The sequence below is a fragment of the Falco naumanni genome, chromosome 4, assembly GCF_017639655.2.
Source record: "Falco naumanni isolate bFalNau1 chromosome 4, bFalNau1.pat, whole genome shotgun sequence".
In the NCBI taxonomy this organism is placed as follows: Eukaryota; Metazoa; Chordata; class Aves; order Falconiformes; family Falconidae; genus Falco; species Falco naumanni.
In genome coordinates this window covers 82,896,608-82,908,670 of record NC_054057.1, presented here as the reverse complement: position 1 = coordinate 82,908,670, position 12,063 = coordinate 82,896,608, and the positions used below count along the sequence as shown (strand labels likewise).

Genomic DNA, 12,063 nt, shown 5'->3' with positions numbered 1-12,063 from the left:
GGACAGCACACCAACGCAAAACCTGCCCGCCGCCCCCCTACAAACATTCCACCATGGGCTCGCCCGAATTCTGGCGGTGCACGCGCGGGCGCTACCAAGCTCGTGCAGAGGGGGAGGCGCGCGGTGGTGCCCTGACACCGTCGCGTTAGTGCTCGGGCGCGGCGAGCGCACGGGGGGCAGCGGCACCCCCCCGCGGGCGGCGGGGCCACATGGTACGGCCCAGCGGCAGCCGCCACATCAGCCCCGTGAGGGGCCTAGCCGGCATGGCGGGTGGGCGCTGTCCGTCGGGAGTGGGTGGCGTGGCGGGCTGGGGCTGACCGTCGGGAACGGGCAGTGAGGCCTGAGGGGTCTCAAGCGATGGCAGGGGCTTGCCGGTTCATAGCCAGCCACGTTCTGGCCAGCTGTGGGGTGGGATGTGCTAGGTCGTCTCTGAGCGTTGTATTAGTCCCAACAAGACTTGTGTGGGTTTTAAATAATATTTTTTGTGAGGTAAAAAATGACGCTCGTCACCTGACGCTGCAGCCGCAACGCTTCGGCTCGCAGGAGAAGCCTTCGAAGGCGTGGTGGGCCTGGCTCCACACGGTGGTATCTCGGTGCAGTGGTACAGGCAGAAGGACAGATGAGGGTCCCTCCTCTCTAGTGCTTTCCAGTGATCTGAAGTGTTACCTTGCATAATTGTAACATCTTAGTAAGATTTTTAAATTGGTAAAGTTCTCAAGCTACTGTGACAAACTTTCTGAGACACATGAGGTCTCTTTATTGGTTTAAACTATTACCTTCTATCTTGAGCACCTCAGGCTGATACAAAAATATGTACAGTATTATTTTTTCCAGCATGCATGCTAAGATGATGTATTCAATATGGCAAAGGGAACTTGGAATTTGGATACCAACTTGAGATTGTGGTGTCTTTAAAGGAAAAAGATCAGAATGGAACTTGCAGAATAGTTCCATCTGTGCTCATTTCTGAGATGAACACTTGTATTTTGTGTAGGGTTTTTTTTGTTGGTTTGGTTTTTTTGTTTGTTTTTTAGCCCAGTGCTTTCAATGAAATCATCAAAACATACAGAATGCCAGCATCAAAAATTCATCAGAAGAGCAGAACAGGTATTGTACGTAACATTTTGAATCAAGACCCTGTCTTATATTGGAGTATTTTTCGTGTTTTGATAAATTCCTGAGAGAAGATGTTTTAGTAACAAAGCCACAAAACTCCAGGTCTGTAATTTATCAGCTACTCACAAGATGGCATCCTAACTCCACACAGAGTCAATTGGTTGAGCAGGTCAATTCCGAACGTGAGCCACGGGCAATGCTCATGAATGGAAATGATGACTGGCAGTTTGTGCTGTTATTTTTTTTCCCTCATTATATCATGGTAGTTGACCAGACTTTGACTTCCTGGTTTGCAGCAGAAGCGTACAGGCGATGCTGTTTACCACCCCTGCCACACAACCATGTATTTTCCAAATGTGAGGAAGGACATACTGCGGTTCAATCCATAGCCCCAGCTGAGTCCTCAAGATTACATGGCTCTTCCAGGAGCATGTGTGTGGTCTCTCTCACCTGTGTTTCACCACTTTCAACAGTTGCCTGTGTTGTTGGAATGTGCAGTTTCTGCATATTACTTTTTTCCTGTTTGCAGGCTAACTGCTACTTTTACAATTGCTTTGGTAAAATGCTGAATCAAATGTTGGATACTCCTTTCCTATCATAGTCTCCTCTGCACTTTACCTTATGTTACAGCAACTTTTGATTTATCTTCTCTTCCTTCCTTCCCGCATTCCTTTCTTCTATTGAAATTTCCCTTCAGTCCCTGTGCTGCTATCTCACTGCTATTCTTCCTCTTCCAGTCCTTACTCGGCAGTCTGAGGGTGAGTGGAACAACTTTTAAAACCAGAGATTTTGGCACTGGCAGATGGAGCCTGTTCCTGTAAATATTCCACATGCAGAAGTCCTAGTCAATGGGAAATTTTGTGAAAGAAATCTAGCAGGATTCATGAGCAATGCCTCATGAATTTTACTTAGTGCAAGTGATCTGAGAATACTGGAGCTGACAGCACTGTCTCCTAAACTGAATGCTGAAAGAATAAGCAAGCTCATGTGGCCAGTATGAAACTTTATCTAATCCTGATAGTATGTGGACGGAATGACACATTGAAAGGCCAGGGCCTTTCTTGTAGTGACGCACTTTTGCATTATGTTTGGTACCTGGAGCCTGCTGACATGTACATTTTCTTTCTCTAGTGATTATGGTCTATTTATGCTATAGGTTTTCCAGAAGCTTTTGCTGCATTTACAGCAAATACAGTGTTCCATAACTTGTGTCAAACACAATCTTTCTGGCCCTGTTCAAAGTCTTTTTCTGCAATTGAATTATTTTTCACAGTATAGAATCATAGAATCACAGAAGGGTTTGGGTTGGAAGGCACCTTAAAGGCCATCGAGTTCCACCCCCCTGCCATGGGCAGGGACCCCTCCCACCAGCCCACGTTGCCCCCAGCCCCATCCAGCCTGGCCTTGAGCACTGCCAGGGATGGGGCACCCACAGCTGCTCTGGGCAGCCTGGGCCAGCGCCTCACCACCCTCACGGTAAAGAATTTCTTCCTGATACCTAATCTAAATCTGCCCTCTCTCAGTTTAAAGCCGTCACCCCTTGTCCTAGCAGTAAATGCCTCTGTCCAAAGCCCCTCCCCAGCTTTCCTGTGGGCCCCTTTAGGCCCTGGAAGCTGCTGTGAGGTCCCCCCGGAGCCTGCTCTTCTCCAGGCTGAACAGTATTTTTCTGCAGGACTCCTCCCATGGACTGCGAAAGCAATCTTCAGTTGAGAATGTCTTATTTATACCAAATAAATAGTTATGCTATTAGCTTAAGTACAGACCAATCAAATATCTATAGCTAAATGAGAACATGTTGATTCCTCCATTCATTTTCTCAAAAAATGCTACATAGGCGAAAAATTGTGTAGGGCTTAGTTTTTGGAAGTGCTGAGCATGCAAAACTCTCCACTTGGCTGCTGTATAAACATGATTTGAAGGGCCTCTCAGCTTAAATAATGCCATGCTTTTTTAAATTTTACACACAGCTTTAGTCTGCACCCACGCTTGTGCGGATCTCAGCTGAAATAGCACTGAGGAAGGAGGCAGAAGGAAAGGGAGAGTCACTCAAGTAATTCACGTCTTTGTAGCAGCCTGAAAAGTTTCAAGGGAGAGCATTACGATTGTAATTACTTACACCTGAAATAATTCTCACTTTATAATTTTCTGGCTTAGTTCTCTATGCCTGTAGTGGAGATAACTACTTATCTTCCTAATAAATATAATGAAGGTTAATTAGTGAATGCATGAATTAGTTTGGATATTAAGTACATAAAACATTGTTTTGGGTCAGTAGCATCTTAATTTGGAGATCCAGAACCTATGTGTATTTTTGTGTCTTGCTTGTTTAGTGGAATTTTCAGGAAAATCACTGTACAGAACATATGCCATGTTTTTCACCAGTAGTTCTCAACCGTATAATTCCTGACTAATAAAGTTCAGGAAGTGAAAAAAAAATCACTAATAAAAATGACAGGCATTTATATCTGAAATTTTTATTTTTATGCAGTTTTAGAAAGTTTATTTGCATTCCAAATGCTCTTATTTCTGTGCTTTCCTGAATAGGTTAATGTCCGTCTCTACCGCATTTACCTTTGTTAGTGCATTCCTTATGGTGCAGAGCATAAAACGCTACGATGGCTTTTCCTTTGGAAAAAACATTAAATATCTACTTTTACCTTACCATCAGGAGTATTTCATAAAAATCCAAATGAATGTAAAGTATCAATGAATATAGGACTGACTAGATGGCAGCAGAAGTTAAACATTGTGGAAAAAGGTAACTCAGTGATAGAAAATAGACCAAGATTTGCCTTGGGTTATCTGGAAGTACAAAGGGCAGCGTCCCCGCGGCTGGCGGGACCCTCGGGTCACATTCCCGACAGCCATCCCTTCCAGCTTTCAGAGGGGGGAAAGTAATCAATTCGATTTCGGAATAAAGCCTGCATGAGGCCCGTGAGCCGATCACTTCTCTTGCAATGCTTTAAGGTGTTTGGAAGATTTATTATTCATGTTAGAAGCGGTTTACAAGCGCTGCGAGCCCCACCGCCGGGTCGGCTTACCGCCGCCCGAGCCCCGCTGCCGTAGCCCCCGCGCCGAGGCGTGTCGCCTGTCGCGATCGCTATCGCGAAGTGCTGTCGCGAGCGATGGTACTGACACGCTCCCCCCGGGTCCCCCCGCGCCGTGCCCACAGCACGGCCCCGCCGCCGGCCGCCCCACGCCCCGGCCCCCCGGGAGGCGGCCTCTCCCCGCCCGCTCCGCCCGCGCTGACAGGCGGGCGCTGCGGAGGAAGGGGAGGGCGGCCGGCGGCCCCGGCCTCACATGACTGCTGCCGCGATGGACGGCGAGCCGCCCGCGGGCACCGGCACGGCGGGCACAGGTACGGGTACGGGGCGGCGGGTGCCCGCGGGCGGCTGGCGGGGCCGCGCCCCTGCCCTCCCGTGAGCGGCCCGGGCAGGGTGCGGGGCTCCTCGGGTGGGGTGGGCGCCGCTCCCCCCGCCAAAACCTGAGGTAAAAAGGCGCCGCCTCCCCCTCCTGTCCCCCGGAGCGGGTGCGGGGCCGGCCTCGGCCCCCGGGGGGGCTGTCCCGCCGCCAGGACACGGCCGGCCCGCGGCGGTGCCCGCTTCGTGGCGGCGGGGGGTCCCCTCCCCTTGCGAGGGCGGCCTCTGCCCCGCGGTGGCAAACGGGGAGCGCCGGTGGATTCGCCCGCCCGGGCGGTGTCGGTGTCCCGCGGCCGGTGGCGCTCCCGTGCCCGCCGGGCGCTCAGCTGCCCGCGGCGGGGGGCTCGGCCGGGGCCGTCCCTCGGCAGCGCCGTGGGCCGGGCGCTCCTGTGGGCGCCGGGGTGACTTGGCTTCGTCCCCCTGTTCCCCGCCCGCCGCAGCGGCCTCGGGGCACGGCACAGGGGCCGAGCGGGTCGGTGGGCGCCAGGGCAGCGAGCCCCGGGCGGGGTCCGCGGCCCCGCAGCGGCTGAGCCGGGACCGAGCGGGCAGGGCAGCGCCCAGCGCTGGGGCTTCGGGGAGGTGCAGCCGAGCCCGGGGTGCCCAAGCTCCCAGCAAACGCCGCCAGCGGTGGTTGTGAATTGAGAAGTGGAGGGAGCTCCTGGGAGAGTTGAGAAAACAACGTGGTAGGCTCCTAACAGTTAAACTGAGGGCAGCGGGATAATACAGCTCTTCCAAGTTCCCTTAAAGTGGCTGAAGTTTCATACTGGCAGTTACTGCTCTGTGCAAAGTAGTTTGGTGTTTCCCCCCCTCTGTTTGGAAAGAAGAACTAATAGAGATTTCAAGTGGGTTATGCAGGGAAAAATGGTTTGGTTGGATTATATTCAGGATCCAATGTGAGTATGCTTTTGATAGGCCTGTGATGCTCCTGATGCAGATAATGCTTATAAATAAATTATTTTGGAATATTTCTGTCCAGGACTGATGTAAGATATTGGGATATTGAACAGCAGCCTTTGTGGAAAAAATGTCCTACTGTACCAAAGAGAGAGCTTGTTCAGGTATGTCTATTACGGATTTACCGTCTGCTTCAGGAGCCTTGTAGAGATAAAACAGTTGTCTCTGAGTATTCTTGATCTGATTAACTTCCGCACTGATGACGGTGCTTCTGTAACTGTCTGATCTGCTCAGCTTTATTTAGAAAATTTGCCTTTCTTTGACAAAGATGATCTTGTGACCACTGAGAGAAGGTATCTAATGATCTTAGGAAAAGAAAAATAATGCTGTGAAAGCAGGAATGTGTTTTTTTCTAGCATTGTGATGTTGGTTCAGTGATCCTGAAAGTTTCATGCCCATACGTAACTTTTTTTGGAGATTGGCATCTTGTCTGTGCATATTCTAGGAGGATCTACATCTCCTGAAGTAATGAGAGTCCTGACAGGGATCATTGATGCCCACCTGTGATGACATATGCAAATGCTGTCATTTTTATTTTGCAGGCTTAAAAGTACTTTAACATAATCAAGAGAGAAAACTGATGATGTCCAGTGCTTTAAAGTCAGTTTTGCAAAGTCGCTAGTATTGATTTATTTTTTTCTTTGCTTCCATTTGAATCTGTTTTTGCAATGATTGCAGGGAGCTAATCCAGGTGTGTTGGCTCGGGAGGGAGGGGGGTGTCTCCTTTTCTTTTAGTGGTAAATCTTTAACTGTCTGTGCAGCCTGTAGGAGGGCTCAGGAGGCAGAGCTGTACCAGTTACAGACAGTAGAATCTGCACATAACCACTCTGATTTTCCCAACAACCTTCGAGTTTTAGTGGCTTGGTGCAGACTGATGGAGAGAAATTTGTCAGTCACATGTGGAACTGATACCAAAGGAGGGGAGCTTTGAGGATTGCTTTTCAACAGAATTTGAGATGTGAATGAGCTTGTTCTAACTAAAATGTTGAGAAGACCATTGGGAGACTGTAGTGTGTGGAGAGGCACACCATTTCTTAAATGCTGAGATGCTAAGATCAAGTGTAATTAAGAGGGTGAGAAATGTGTGAGGAAGATGAGAAGCAAAACAAAGTGATAAACAATTTCACAAAATGATAAACCGTTTCTTCTGGTGGGATTTTCTTGACCTGCGTAAGGAAGGATGTTTGTGGAAACTTGGCAGTTCTGTAGTTAGGCTAAAATGCCTTTGTAAAAGTTTCCTGGAAAACAGTTGTATGTGTTAATGCTTGTTGGGTTACCTTTTTGGATGTGCATTTTTACACTTCCAACCTCTTTGTTAGAGCTGGGTGTGAAAAATGGTGGTTTAGCAATCTTCCATTGTGAGCTGGGAAAACTCTGGTGAGGATTTGACTTTTTGTCTCTGTGTAGTCTTTGGGAACATTCCTCGAACTTTTCTCCCGTAATCCTGTTATTTCTTCAGTGAGTGTAGCTCCATATCACTTCATTGTGTTTGCTGCAGTTTGGGACTATGGTTCTGTGACCGGCTTGTGAATGGAATGTGTTCCTTGTATTCCCAGACTTGGGAAATCGCTTAATTAATCACTTGATCTAACAGCATAGTTAAAAGAACAGGGCACTAGACTTAAAGTTAGTTCTTTGTTCTGTCACACAGATTTACTGCGTGACGTTGGAAGGAGATAACGTGGTGTTGGAGTTTTTGTCTGCTGTAGTATGTGATTGCAATATTTTAAGAAGCAGTTGAGGTCTACAGCTGTAGGGGAATGCAGAGATGCTAGTGCTTTTTAATTAATATGAAAAAAAGCTTAGACAGCCTCAGCTATTTTTCAGTTGTGCCATTACTTCTCTGTTTCGTCTCGGAAAGCACGAAGTGCTGAAGAGCAATCTTAAAATTAGAAACAACTCCAAAACGATCACCAGACCCCCCCGCCCCCCCCAAACCCGTAACTACACCCAACACCTCAAAAACAATGGGGGGGGGAAATGACCAACCAAAAGAAAAAAAAAAAAACAGCTCAAAAAATCCCTGACCAGCTAGCATAGGATGCATATTTAACATCTATGCTGAGAAAGATGCTTTTGGTTTTGTTTTGTTTTGTTTTTTAAGGAGAAAAAAAATATTAGAGCCTGTTTTTCAACATCTAATTTTATGATAGTGTGTGTATTATTTTATCTTGTCTTGGTTTTTATTGGATAGCTTGTATTTACAAGTGAACTGTTTGGAGAGAGAAGGAAGGACACTATTGCACCATCTCTTAATTAGAGTGATGCTAAATATGATTGCTTTTCTTGTACATAGTCATTAAGGACACCTCTTCTGTGTTGAACGTGGATCTTTGTATCAGTTAGCTTTGTTAGATAAAATAGACTAATCCCTTTGTTGTGCTCCTTTCTAAATAAGAACTGCATGGTTTAAAATTCCTTAAAAAACCCAGACAGGTCCCATCCAGTTGTCTCAAAAAATATGTAAAGCTTTTAATAAGAAGAAAGTTTTGTTTGCTTTTTCTTTTTTTTTTTTTTTTTTTTGGTGAGACTTCTGTTTTTCTTTTCTCGTTTTTAGGGGATTTCAAATTATGTAAGAATTTTTGAAAAAGGCGGGGAAGGGAATCTGTCTGAAGTTGTAGTTGAAATCTGCACCAGTTTTTGGAGAGGTTGATGTGGACACTGAATTCTGGAATTACAGAGGAATGTGTTTGACACAATAAGGGGGAAAGGCATTTCCATAATTCCTGAGGCTTTTCACGAGAAGACAGAAAGGAAAGGGAAATGCTGATTAATGATATTTACATTGCTGCTTTAATATTCATGGCCAAGGAGTTTGTAGTGGAGCCCTCACTTTTGCCAGGGAGAAATCTGAGGTATCTGCGTACAAAACCAGTCGGTCCTCGTAGTCCCCTGTGTTTCCTGTGAGTTGGCTCACCTCTGCTCCACACGGCTGTGGCCTGTGATGAGGAGGAAGAAATCTCAGCTGTTCTTCCTAAAGGCTTTGCTTCCTTTCAGACTCCTTTCTCCTTCTAGAAAATCTGTGACTAATGTAACAAGTAATGCTGTGGTGCTTCCCATTTCAGTGTGTCTAATAAATTTAGCTGATAGTAGCCATCTGTGAAAAGGAGATAGGGTCTCCAGATCTGGTTGGCAGAACTTAAGGAAGGGAGATCTGTGTTGTGATTTACCACCTATGCTTCCAGTCCCTGCACTGCCCTTCTCTACTGTGTGTGCTTACTCTCTTGTAAAACCTGTGTGCAACTAACCAGACACTTGAAATTCTACTTTGTGCTTCATAAATGTGTGATTTTAGAAATGTTGATTGAAAAAGCTGGTAACTCTGTGGAGGGTAGATTGTAGTCGAGTTGTATGAATGGGAGTAATGAATGTTGGGTGCTAACTAAAGCGTGAAATGGCTGGTATAAAGTAGCGAAGGTTTCTGTTCGGCTGTTCTCTGGGTAAGTTTCTCAACTCCTTTCAGTCCAAAGGCTACCTGACTTGTCCGAAAAACCAACAAAAGAAGTATAATGCAGTGTTTTCATAGTTGTTTTCTTTTGCAACCAAACAAAAATTAGGCCATGCTTTGAATGCTGCTTTAAACTTTTATTTCTTGTTATCTTGTTGGTTCTTGTTTGGATACGTATGCATGTATATAATCTTATTCGCTTTTATATCAAATTGTTTTCAGTTGCACCAGGCTACTTCCTGGTATCTTAACTGATAACAGATTGAGAAAATCTGCAGTAACAAAAGCCTAACTGGCACAAAAAAAGCCTATTTTTATTTTATCTGCTTCCCTGTGTTCCAGGGGACCATTCCATACCTCATTTCTGTATTCACTTGCTGCTCTAAGTATATAAACTTTACGAGATGATGATCTGCTGGAACCAAAGGGAATGTTTTCAAAATTAGCTGTTCTCCAGCAGAGAGTGCGTGATGGGAAGCATTAAGTGTTTTGTTACAATGTGTGTAAATCCTTTTACTGGTTGAACACAGGAGCTCATACCAATGAGTTCCCACTATTATCCACCATTCCTGGCCAGGGCTCTTGAGGCTGTTCCTGAATTGACTCTTTACTAAGTAGAATGGAAAATGGGCTGAAGAATAGTTTCAGTAGATATTGCTCTGTAGGGTTAGTGTTAACACCGTGATAAGCTTTTCCTAAAACAGGTTAACAGCTGTTCCAAAGTGATTTTGTTCTGTTCTCAGACCACTGTTTGAGGGTGTAAATTCACTGTGAGTAGCAGTCTTGTTGATATGGAACATGCTGAGATTATTAATTAAAGAGTAATTATTCAGACTTGTTTGTATGGTTGTTTGATTTGTATGATTTCACACAGTTAGGCAAGGTTGAGATGTAAAGAAGCTACAAAATATTTCAGGAAGAGCCAAGTGTGTGAACTGCTGATAAAGAGAAGGTATCTCCTGTGGGTGAATTTTAGAAAGCAAATTTAGGGAATAAATTGATGAAAAATTGGTGAAGTATTACAAATGCAAAGAGCAACATGACTGAATTTTCACAGGAATATTGAGTCTTGTCTGGATCTCTCTGTGGGGCTTCGCTCTGTAGTTGTCTTACAGGGTAATGTGGGTTTGGATCACTGTAATGAATCTGAGGGTCCTTCTCAACATCAGCGTGGTTGATCATGCTGCAGGTTCCAGGACTTAGAGGTGAAATACTGAAGGATTCATGGTTCATCCTATACCTCTCTTCCCCTGCTACCTGTCTTTTGCCACCAGGAGTTTCAGTAGTTTACCAGCCGGTGCTGAGCCCCAGTTCAGGGAACTGTTTGTGCCGTGAAAGCCCTGCTTTGTTGGTTGGCCAGCAGAAAGACACAAAGCAGGGTGAGTGAACCAACAGGCAGGAGCGTTGTGTTAGCACAGATCGGCACTGCTCTTGGGGAAATAGGTGGGCTGTGTTTTGGCTAGCCCCTCTTTGGGAGGCTAGCTCGCAGTGACTGCCTCGGCAGCCTGAGCCAGTGGTTTAACATCACAGAGGACTGTGGAATTCTCTGTGTGCGCTGAAGGAGTAACAAAATCGCCTGTGTCATGTTGCATTTCACTGGTGTGTCTTGAGCAATTAAACCCAAGAATTACAAGGGTGTGTACCCAGAGAACCGCTGCTCAGAAGAGCGAGGCTGTCTCAGGCTTTCCATAGTTCTTTTTGTTTGTATTTTTTACACTTCCTCATGATAGTGTGGTTTGTTATACCTTGCTGCCCTGTAAAAGGTCAGGTGGGCAAGGTTTTTTCTACAGTAGAAAATCTTTTGCCTTGCTGTCTCTATTCTGGGTTTTCTTTCTTCCTTCTCAGTTCAGCATCTATCTGAAAAGTGGCCATACAGATAAGTTAATCACTTTATCCAGCAGTATCCCTTGTCAACATTGAATTAGCTTGCGTTATCTTACCACAAATTTCTGGCAGGTAGCTGGAACATTTTAGAAGCTGCTGTGTAGGTGGGGTTAGCAGGTGATACATTATTAGTCCATTAAAGCAGAGGTGTTAAGACTTGCTTCTCTGAGTCACGTTAGCAAGAATCTGAAGCCTGATGAGACATGTGGGATAAGGTCATTTGTCCTGGATTTGGTTTGGTTTCCTTAAGCCACTTTATGCAACCAAAACTCAAGTGTCTGTTCTGAAGCTGTGTATCTGGGGAATTGGAGATTACCTGTTTTTTCCATTTATTAGGGCCTGCAGCACATGAAGGAACAGGTGGGAAATCCTTATCAGGAGGAGGCCAGGGCTTTCAAGTTAAGGTTATGAGTTCTTATCTTCCCTGAGTTAATCTGTTAACACAATTACCAACTTTCAGAACTACATATCAAGGCTTAAAGAAATGGTTCTTGCTTCTATAGTGTTACTGTCTTCCTGTGACCTAAACATTTTAGATATATCTAAGAAGGGGTGTGCGTTCTGTACAGTGGCAAAGAAGGGGTGATGAATATTGCCTAGCTTTTCTAGGTAATTTTTCATCAGTGGATTTGACTTGCTTTGTAACAGAACTTTCTTGCAGTATCCCTCTTAAGCATAGACAGAGAGGAAGCAATCCATCTGTTCCAGACTGGAGAACAGGACTCAGGTATGAGTTGAATAGATTCCAGGGTTATGTCCACATTTTTCATCCTGATTTTTATGTGTGAAATAGGTAGGAAAAAAAGGGATTGCTTTAAAAAACAATGTAAGCTTAGTTTACAGTTGTATAATGTGGTTATGAAGTCAAGTTGAGATAATGGGCTGCAGTCATTCGATAAGAGAGTACTCTGAATCATCATCTTTGCCCCTTCTTTAATGTTGTTTGTCCTCTAGTGCCATATTCTTAAGAGCCGTCTTTTTTCACTTTTCTTTCTGGCTGAGAATCAGTTTGAATCTCTGTCCAAAGCTGTCCAGCTATGGTTGAATTCACTGTCAAAAGCTGTTTGTTTGTTAGCTACAAGCAGTGGAATAGGTGTATTTAAAGGATTTTGCCAGAGCTTGCTGTGACTGAGGAATTGTTGGGTTGGTAGCCCTTATTAGGAATCTTTTTCCCCTGCTCTTGAACTTCAGCATATTGACATAGTAAATTATTGTAATTCACACCCACTCTAGCATACTGTT

General features: G+C 45.3%; 1 protein-coding gene across 3 annotated transcripts in view; it reads left to right on the top strand.

Annotated features, from left to right (window-relative positions):
• Positions 1-296: 296 nt before the first annotated feature.
• The window catches only part of SNX8 (sorting nexin 8), a 28,996-nt gene continuing 17,229 nt past the window's right edge, over positions 297-12,063 (top strand). Inside the window, exons 1-2 of one of the 3 annotated variants that reach the window (XM_040592779.1) lie at positions 4,368-4,474; positions 5,512-5,593. In XM_040592779.1, the coding sequence (XP_040448713.1) occupies positions 5,560-5,593 (34 nt within the window). In that variant the 5' untranslated portion in view covers positions 4,368-4,474; positions 5,512-5,559. Of the gene's footprint in view, positions 1,108-4,367; positions 4,475-5,511; positions 5,594-12,063 lie in introns of those variants that run through there. The other 2 variants (XM_040592778.1, XM_040592777.1) reach the window with 2 other exon arrangements.